We start from the raw sequence: 10895 nt of genomic DNA, 5'->3' as shown, positions 1-10895 counted from the left end.
TCGACATTTCTCTTTATGAGTATGGCAGACCATGTGTGTGTGTTTGTGTTTGTTTTTGTCAAAATCATCAAACAAATGAGGAAAAACTGTGATTTTAATGAATGAATTCATATATTGTGTTGATGTTTTATTGTGTGAATAAACTGGAAGGTTTGACTATAAATCAAACTTTGAACAAAGTCTTTTCTTCTGTCTTCATTCCAGGATCTCACTCAAATCTGATGCAGAAAATATGAAACTAATCTGAGAGAATAACTGAAGCAGTTTTCCTCCTGAAGCATCACAAAGTTCAGAGTTCATGTTTAGAGCAGAAGATTCAGCAGTCGCTCTGTGACCTTTCAACTTTCTTCACTAAAACAGCTTCATTACAGAGAAACAAGTCACATTTTCTTCATGTTCTTAAGTCCTTTCAGATGTTTTTAATGGTCCTTGAATGCAGCATCAGTGTCGCAGGTTTAAAAGGTCACTTTCTGTTGTGTTCAAAGATTTCCTTCAGATATGGTCTTTAATCAGTAAAGCCAGTGATACAGCAGTGTCATTAGCTGTGTTATTGGCACCAGGCTGTGTTTATGTATGTATTTAATTCTGTCTGAGGATGTCTTCAGCATGAAATGATCATTTGCTCAGCTGCTGTGTCTCATCTCTTATCAGACATTGGTTGGAACAGAGTTTTGTTGCTGACCATCTGACAAGAGGGTGAAGAAAAGCTTCAGGCTTCATTTGGACACTACGTTGGACAGAAGTCTCCATAAAAATGACTCAGAAACACAAATATTATTAATGAAAGTCCAAATGTCAAAAAGGGGTCATACATGATCCTGAGAAATGTCCTTGAACATTTGAACATGAGTCAGAGGGTTGTCAGGTTTCTACACTGCATCGTGGCATCAAGCCTGAGATGTCTGTGTAAACAAGTATGGAGGACACAAATGCACAGACGCAGTCGAGCTGTTTACTGCTGATGAGGAAGGAAAATAGTCTGTTGGATATTAAAGCAGCATTTATTAGAGTAAGAACAGATACTTGTGTCCTTCATTTGATCCCCGTCAATTTACAGAAGACTTAAGGACCCTTTGACTTCTCACATACAGCTGCATGTTTACAATTTTATTATTGATTTATTTCTAGCAAAGCGAGACTTTACTGATTAAAGACACATAATCAGACATATTACTGTTACTTTCTGAAAAAGACTCACATAAAGCAGATTTATCACAAGCAAACATCAAGACACATCCTTCATGGCTTAAAGTTGCAGTGGGACTCTTTCGCCATCTGGTGGTTGTAACAGTTATGACAACTGTTCCTGCATATATGTCCCTCCTCAGTGTGAAGAAGACTGGACTCCAAGCTGCTCCTGCTGATCACTGCGTGTTCCTCCTGTGTCTAAAATCTATTTCCATTATGAATCAGGAAACTGTTTGCACCAATCATAAAGCCAATAAAATACGTCACACACTAAGAAATAACAAAAAGGAATTGTGGATTTCAAGGAGATTTTTCCCTCGTTTTTTGAAATCATAAGAATACAAACTAATGCAAGACTGTCATGTTTTCATAAGTTTGTAGAGACACTGTTCTGTTGTATTCTAGGACATCAGTCACTTTTTAAATGCATGCTCCTCCTCCTCATCATCAGCACCCATGACCTCCTTTTAGTCTTTGTTTTGTTATTTTTCAGAGTTCAGGAGACGTTCTTATGGGATTTCCACAGTGTACAAGTACTGTTTAGACCCTTTACCTAAAAGAAAAGAGTAAAGTACAAAGTAGATTTACTCACTGCAGGAAAATAATGCCTCAATCTGATATATTGTCTTATATGACAAACTGAAAGTGATGCATCAAAGTGTAAGCAGCATTTTCCTGTTACAGCTGGTCTAGATGGAACTGATCTGAGGATTTAGTGTTTGTGTTTTTACGAGTGCTAAACAGATGGTACAGTGGACACATGTGTGACTCCTGTAATTAAAGCATCTTTCTTTCAGCTTAACGAGTGAACCGTCAGCACACACGTTAAAGTCCGTTTGGCTCGACACCACCGAACAGAGGCAGCAATATAACATAGCTAACATTAACAGTGCAGTGAATCCTGCTTGTGCCATCATATTCAGGACTGCAAACCGACTATTGAACGTCGTATATTTTACAGTAAAGGCTTTAAAACAAAGTTAGTACAAACATCACTAATGTCACATAACTTTGCCGACATGTGGCCAACAGTAATGTTTTAATGTTCTTCATTATTAAACATTCGCACATAAATAAGTGACATAATATTCAGTACTTACTTTTAAAAGTTTATTCTTCGCCGCTCCGCTTCTGCTGTTTTTTTTGGTAAAATTATCCACACCCACCGCCGCGCTGTGCATTCTGGGATATGTTGGGCCACGAAGTCTACACCGCCACATCCTTAAAATTCAGGGAATTGAAGGACGCATTTGAGGGCCGCATTTCAGGCAGCCTTCGAATTGGGACAGCCTTCGGCGCGTCGCTGTGACGTAATCGGCCTTAAAATGCGGCCTTTAAACCACGTTACCCAGCATGCCACAGGGCCACGATTTACAGCCCAGTGCTAGAAAAGTAGCTGTGATTACCCACCTGGCACTGTGCATAACGTCAGCAACTTGAGAAGGCTGACACTTGAATGCGGTGACCGGCCAGAAAGTACACGGAGAAGGGCAGCGAGGGCTCGCGTTAGCCTGGTGAGTCAGGTCCCCAGGAGAGTCGATCACAGGAAAAACGATAAAATCCAGGTTTTCCAGGCTAAAAATTAAAACAGAGCTAAGCAAACGAACACATACACAGAGAGCAGCGGCAGAAAGACACGCCAGCGCACGCTCACCCGGAAACACGACCTCAGTACTTTCGGTGTAAATATCTAATTAAATAATTACATGTGGCATTAATTAAACAAAATTAGAAATATATAAATAAATAATTTATTAAATGTTTTAAATTAAATGAATTGGCATTTAAATAATTATTACAATATGTATTTAATTAATTCATTACAATTTTAAATAGTTAATGAAATCTTAATTAATTGTTTAATGGTGTCTTTAATTAAGTCATTTTGTCACTCCTGGCTCTCCATACCCTTGGTCTGTCGCAAACAGGTAATCAAGAAGGAGACAGACTCGGAGGATGAGTCACAGGGCGAAGGCACTGTAACAGAGGGAGAGGTGAGGTAGAGCGGGGAAGACGATTATGGGTGGAAAACTAATACTGATGGGTCTTACGTACAGGTGGAGGAGAGACGCTCGGGAGGAGGGAGTGGATAGCTGAGTGGGTGTCCAGTTGAGACATGGAGGAGTGGTGCCAGGGGCGGATCTAGAGAAATTTCCCTAGGATGGCATAAGGGTGGCATGAAAATCAAATGGGGTGGCAAAATCAAAGCCTTTTTTTTCAAACACCTATGCAGGCGGTTACATATGGTTAAAATGATTCAAATGCATTAAGTATACACATGTTTCATATAAACATAGTCTATAACTTAATTATTTTCAGTTACACAAAACATGTGAATTTTGATTTTATGTGCTGTATAGCCTGTATAGTAAATAAATATGTAGCCCAATGAGTATACAATCCAGAAAGCTACACAACATGGGGCGGTTCATTGACAAACACAAGTCTAACTTAAGTTTCACACTGTTTTTTGTTAGAAAAATAATCAAATTCTGACTTAAATTTACACAAAATGTCAGAAATCTGCACTGTCATGAAAGAAAACTGAAACCTAATTTTTCATAATTTGTTGGGTTTACCCTCTGAGGTCCAAAATATAACTGGACACTTTGGACTCCTTTTCATTTTACATTTGTATTTCACCTTTAAATTGTTTCATTTAATATTTTTTCCTGGCCTTGTTTGGTATCATTCTTTTCAGCACAACCTCATGTGTCTGAATTTGGTTTTTTTTTCATTGACATATTGATTAACTGATCTGAAATCACACAAAAACATCAAATCCTAGTAGTAATTTACTGTAAAATCCCTAGACATTTTTATTAAATTATTTTATAACTTGAAATGCAAAACTTTTGCGAGATCTCGCAAACGTAACTCGGGATCTCGCAAAAGTTGAATTCCAACAATGGCGGCAGCTACTTAGTTGTAATATTACTCTTTCTGGGTCACAAAATTAACTTTCAAGATGTTTTGAGGCGTGAATGTAGCTGTGTAAACGTCAAATATCTGCTCGATTTACAAGACATCACATATTTGCAAAAGTGCTCCGACGTTTTCGGAGACGTCTGACACCCACCATCTCGAAGCTAACGGGAGGTCGAGACCTACTATAGCCGGGGGGGACACCGCTCTCCCGGCACATCGTGCCTCGACCTCCCGGTCAGCTTCGAGCTGGCGGCCTCCGAATGCGGCTAAAACTTTTGCGAGATCTCACAAAACTTTTGCGAGACCCCGAGTTTGTTTTGCGGGGCTCCATAAAATATAAATGGTACATTTTGCAAATTTATGTACAAATTTTTTAAACATATACAACTATTATTCTAAAAATGAAGGCCTGAAACCAGGAGGTTTATCACGCCTTCTGTCTTCCACCAAGGAGACAGCATTTACATTGCAGTTTGCCTTTGTGACTTTCATTAGTGCCCTCACTGACACAAAAAACAAAACAATGACTACACAACAGACTAACTACATAAGGTTGGTTGTCATTGGCTGACATGGTACATTTTTCCACTAATAGGAAAGATGTGTTTTTTGTCTTTCTTTACTATTTTTGTGCCGTCCTTAGAAAATACTTTAAAAACAAAAACAAAACTTGATGATAGCAAAAAGCATGTCTTTTATATATATATATATATATATATATGTTTGTGTGTGTATATATATATATGTATGTGTGTATGTGTGTGTGCATATATATATATATATATATATATATATATGTATATATATATGTTGCTACAGACAAGAAGTCTGAAGCAACCTTTCAGTTATTGATCAGCTGATCAGTTATTGATTCTGACAGACTGAAGCACAAACTCAACTTAAGTTGGCGTAGGCCTGAACCCCCTCAGTGAGATCATTAACAACACTGGCTACGGATACCGACTACGGAACGGAGCAGTTGTCAGCCACCTCCTGTACATGGATGACATCAAGTTGTATGCCAAGAGTGAACGAGACATCGATTCACTGATCCACACTACCAGGCTATACAGCAATGACATTGGAATGTCGTTCGGGCTGGAAAAGTGTAGTCGGATGGTAACAAAGAGAGGGAAGGTAGTCAGAACTGAGGGGATTGAACTACCAGAAGGCAACATTGCAGACATAGAGGACAGTTACAAGTACCTGGGGATCCCGCAGGCGAATGGGAACCATGAAGAGGCCGCTAGGAAAGCTGCAACCACCAAGTACCTGCAAAGGGTCAGGCAAGTCCTGAGGAGTCAGTTGAACGGTAAGAACAAGATCCGGGCCATCAACACGTACGCCCTGCCCGTGATCAGGTACCCTGCTGGGGTAATAGGCTGGCCAAAGGAGGAGATAGAAGCCACTGACATAAAGACAAGAAAGCTCCTTACCATGCATGGAGGGTTTCACCCCAAGTCCAGCACCCTGAGGCTGTACGCTAAGCGGAAGGAAGGGGGCCGGGGACTGGTGAGTGTCAGCACCACAGTCCAGGATGAGACAACGAACATCCAAGAATACATCACGAAGATGGCCCCAACTGACAGCGTGCTCAGTGAATACCTCAGGCAGCAGAAACCCAAGAAAGAGGAGGGAGACGAGGAACCATCATGGAAGGACAGGCCCCTGCACGGTATGTACCACCGGCAGATAGAGGAGGTGGCTGATATCCAGAAATCCTACCAGTGGCTGGACAAAGCTGGACTGAAAGATAGCACAGAGGCACTAATCATGGCAGCACAAGAACAAGTTCTGAGTACAAGATCCATAGAGGCTGGGGTCTATCACACCAGGCAAGACCCCAGGTGCAGGCTGTGTAAAGATGCCCCAGAGACAATCCAGCACATAACAGCAGGGTGCAAGATGCTAGCAGGCAAGGCATACATGGAACGCCATAACCAAGTGGCCGGCATAGTGTACAGGAACATCTGTGCCGAGTATAACCTGGAAGTCCCGAGGTCAAAATGGGAAATGCCCCCAAGGGTGGTGGAGAATGACCGAGCTAAGATCCTGTGGGACTTCCAGATACAGACGGACAAAATGGTGGTGGCTAACCAACCGGACATAGTGGTAGTAGACAAACAGAAGAAGACGGCCGTAGTGATCGATGTAGCGGTTCCGAATGACAGCAATATCAGGAAGAAGGAACACGAGAAGCTGGAGAAATACCAAGGGCTCAGAGAAGAGCTCGAGAGGATGTGGAGGGTGAAGGTATCGGTGGTCCCCGTGGTAATCGGAGCACTAGGTGCGGTGACTCCCAAGCTAGGCGAGTGGCTCCAGCAGATCCCGGGAATAACATCGGAGATCTCTGTCCAGAAGAGCGCAGTCCTGGGAACAGCTAAGATACTGCGCAGGACCCTCAAGCTCCCAGGCCTCTGGTAGAGGACCCGAGCTTGAAGGATAAACCGCCCGCAGGGGCGTGCTGGGTGTTTTTTTTTTTTTTTGTGTGTGTGTGTGTGTGTGTATTTAACACTTAACATGTAATATATTTAGTTTTAAATTCAGTGTTAACTGTATCTAGGTTCAAAGTGTTAATCCTATCTTGTTTTAATAAAGAACTCTGTCATATGTGTAACCCACCTAAAATTTGCCTCATGAAAATGAACTGCTGTTACCAAAGAATGTCAGTAGGTGGCACTATGAGATTGTTTAGTGTTTGTGAACTTGAGTTGAGATCTATAGAGAAGGAGAATAGCGCTAAGGCTACGTATACTGGTCGGAGCTACTCACCGAGTTCTTCTTTAATCCTTGTTCAAGAAAAAGGTTATGTGTGAAGACACAAATTGGATTTTACTTTTCCGCTTGTTGGGAAATGCGGACACTTTTTGTTGATGCCGATGTACCTCTGTTTTTGTGTTTTTTGTTCATTTCCGGTGAGTTGACTAACTGCGCTAGCATAGCAAGCTAATCGTTAGCTAATCATTAGCTTAGTATAATGTAAATTTCATGTGTTCCTTTTAAGTGCTGTATTATCTTTTTATTTCTTCACTTGTGAATGTTTTAAACCAATCGGAAATATTTATTTGGAAGCTAGTAGGTAAGTTTTCTTTATTGTAATGAGATGATAAATATGAGCAGTCTTTGGCTAAATAGTACTGCGACCACGTTTTGCACTTTCCTCGTGCATCAGTAATGTACATTCTCTCAATTCATTGGATTGATGTGACTGCTGTTCACAAAATATGAGATTTGAGTTAAATTTGTACGATGTGGAAATTGTTTTAAGGTTTTCTGATTAATTTTATTATTGATTGCATTAAGTCGTTATATACAAAGAGTGAGAGGCATTTGGTCACTAGTGTTGATTAAGTTGTTATATGATATTCATGTAAAATATGTTCACTGCCCTGTGCAGGTTGGTTTTTTTGTTGGAGTCTTAAGTTGCGAGCCAGGGTTCCGGATCCACAGCTGCGATGCAGGAAAGATTTCCAGCCTACTTAGAAGTGACAACTGCGTTACTTCTTGACAGATAAGCTTATGAGATCTCAGAACAATACACTACCCGTGTAGTACTACTAACATTAACACTATACACACACACTCACACACCTCAACTGCAAAGACTGAAAAGAACTCTGAACTCTAAAACTGAATACACAGACTGACAAATATGGACTATTGGAACTGTTGTGAACTGTTGGATGACTGTTTTTGTTTTTGTTTTGAATAAATGTTGACTGTTCTTTTAGCTGTGTGTCATTCGCTCCTTAGTTGATTCCTAGAGACCATAAGCCTAAGATCCTAACTTTCTCTACATTCAGTAGTGGTAAAGTATCGTGTATTACATATGCAAAACTAGGGTGGCAAGAGATCATTTTAGGGTAGCACATGCCACCCCATAATACCCCTCTAGATCTGCCCCTGCCTGGTGCTGAGCTCCAGATTTTCCAGAGAGAACGGCGGGCAGGAAGACAGGCAGGTAGGAGCAGAGCGATGACTGAATCCAGAGAGACGCTTGTAGGAGGAGAGTGTAAACTTTGTAGCAGTGACCAGAGTCCAGAGATTACTGAGGAGTTTGGAGTGAACCAAAATGCCTTATTTAGAAGAGTTAGTGAAACAAATTGATCTTATCCTGTCTTGTGTTACAAAATATAAAACCTCTTTAATCCACAAGGGTGTAACCATGTTATCCTTGCATCTGTGCATTGTCATTTTGTACAATCCAGCTAACGCTTCCAAGTTTGTGTGTTTTTGTTTTTTCCTTCTGACCAGATGCAGCTTTTTACACAATTTTGTCAGTGTCCTTATACCACCATGCTGTGTCTATGTGCTGAAAGAAAATGATTTCCTTTTAACTTAAATCAATCAAGAAGTACGCTTTCATTAACTCATTAACACAAGACATTTTGTAGAAGCAAAGTTAAAAATTAACAAGGTTAGGTAGGTCAAAGTTCTTTACTACATACTGTAAATGAAACAGAACACACCCTGGAACTCATAAAATAAGCATTTTATGAGTTCTTGGAGCCTCCCTTCACAGATGTGTCTGTATCAGGATGGGTCTAAACAACATGGTGTAAATGCAGTTGCTGGTGAGCCTCATTTCCTGTAGGAGGTGAAAAAGAGCAGAGATCTGTTTCCCTTCAGAGCACAGAGGTTGTTTCTGTTCAGAGGAAGTAAAACTGTCTGACAGTCACTGAGAGACGGTGAAACGGCACAGCACATGAATCAAATGGATCAAACAAAAATCTGCTGTTCAGTCTGTTTGGATCTACTGAAGGATCCGGTGACTATTCCCTGTGGACACAGCTACTGCATGAACTGTATTAAAAGCTTCTGGGATGAAGAGGAAAAGAAGAAGATCTACAGCTGCCCTCAGTGCAGACAGACTTTCACAGCGAGGCCTGTCCTGGTGAAAAACACCATGTTAGCAGATTTAGTGGAGGAGCTGAAGAAGACTGGACTCCAAGCTGCTCCTGCTGATCACTGCTATGCTGGACCTGAAGATGTGGCCTGTGATGTCTGCACTGGAAGAAAAATGAAAGCCTTCAAGTCCTGTTTAGTCTGTCTGGCATCTTACTGTGAGAAACACCTTCAGACTCATTATGATTCACCTACATTCAAGAAACACAAGCTGGTGGAGCCCTCCAAGAAGCTCCAGGAGAACATCTGCTCTCGTCATGATGAGGTGATGAAGATGTTCTGTCGTACTGATCAGCAGAGTATCTGTTATCTCTGCTCTGTGGATGAACATAAAGGCCACGACACAGTCTCAGCTGCAGCAGAAAGGACTGAGAGGCAGAGAGAGCTGGAGGTGAGTCGACAAAACATCCAGCAGAGAATCCAGGACAGAGAGAAAGATGTGAAGCTGCTTCAACAGGAGGTGGAGGCCATCAATCAGTCTGCTGATCAAACAGTGGAGCACAGTGAGAAGATCTTCACTGAGCTGATCCATCTCATCCAGAAAAGAAGCTCTGATGTGAAGCAGCAGATCAGATCCCAGCAGGAAACTGAAGTGAGTCGAGTCAAAGAGCTTCAGGAGAAGCTGGAGCAGGAGATCACTGAGCTGAAGAGGAAAGATGCTGAGCTGAAGCAGCTCTCACACACAGAGGATCACATCCAGTTTCTACACAACTACCCCTCACTGTCAGCACTCAGTGAGTCTACAGACTCATCCAGCATCAATATCCGTCCTCTGAGCTACTTTGAGGATGTGACAGCAGCTGTGTCAGAGGTCAGAGATAAACTACAGGACATTCTGAGAGACGAATGGACAAACATCTCACTGACAGTCACTGAAGTGGATGTTTCACTGTCAGATCCACCAGAGCCAAAGACCAGAGCTGGATTCTTAAAATATTCATGTGAAATCACACTGGATCCAAACACAGCAAACAAAAAGCTGTTATTATCAGAGGGGAACAGAAAAGCAACAGCAGTGAATCAACAACAGTCTTATTCTGATCATCCAGACAGATTCACTGACAGGTTTCAGGTCCTGAGTAGAGAGAGTCTGACTGGACGTTGTTACTGGGAGGTGGAGTGGAGAGGGAGAGGAGTTCGAGTAGCAGTCGCATACAAGAATATCAGCAGAAAAGGATGGGGTAATGAATGTTTATTTGGACTTAATGACAAATCTTGGTCATTAGATTTTTTGAACAACAGTTATACATTTTGGTACAACAACATCCAAACTCGTGTCTCAGGTCCTCGTTCCTCCAGAGTAGGAGTGTACCTGGATCACAGAGCAGGTATTTTGTCCTTCTACAGCGTCTCTGAAACCATGACTCTCCTCCACAGAGTCCAGACCACATTCACTCAGCCGCTCTATGCTGGACTGAGGCTTTACTATAATTATGGAGACACTGCTGAGTTGATTAAAGTGAAATAGACTGAAGTCTTTCATATTGTGGGTTTAAATCTGTATTTTAGTTTCATTTTATTTTCTCTCCATCATTTCTGCACAGAGATCAGCTGTCAGTCAAACATTATGGGTGGTACCTCCACATCTTCTAGTTGTTCTCTTGATGTTTCTGAGTTTTTAAAGGAGATCTTTCCTGTGACTGTTTATGGAGGCTATCACTGCTCATCATCATTTTGATTTACTAAAATATTTCTCCACATGAAAATGTAAACTTCTCTATCCTCTAAATGTTTCTGGAATATTTGTATTGAAAAATGTCGACATTTCTCTTCATGAGTATGGCAGACCATGTGTGTGTGTTTGTGTTTGTTTTTGTCAAAATCATCAAACAAATGAGGAAAAACTGTGATTTTAATGAATGAATTCATATATT

The 10895-nt window shown here is 41.2% G+C and overlaps 1 protein-coding gene across 1 annotated transcript; it reads left to right on the top strand.

Moving 5' to 3' along the window:
• Positions 1-8830: 8830 nt before the first annotated feature.
• LOC148097624 (tripartite motif-containing protein 16-like) lies at positions 8831-10526 on the top strand. The gene has a single exon (XM_087832207.1). It carries the CDS (start codon positions 8831-8833, stop codon positions 10487-10489), a length of 1659 nt encoding a protein of 552 aa, XP_087688333.1. The 3' UTR covers positions 10490-10526.
• Positions 10527-10895: the final 369 nt, after the last annotated feature.

Source organism: Neolamprologus brichardi, chromosome 18 (genome assembly GCF_056152115.1).
Source record: "Neolamprologus brichardi isolate AB-2024 chromosome 18, ASM5615211v1, whole genome shotgun sequence".
In the NCBI taxonomy this organism is placed as follows: Eukaryota; Metazoa; Chordata; class Actinopteri; order Cichliformes; family Cichlidae; genus Neolamprologus; species Neolamprologus brichardi.
This window is presented reverse-complemented; position numbering and strand designations above follow the sequence as displayed.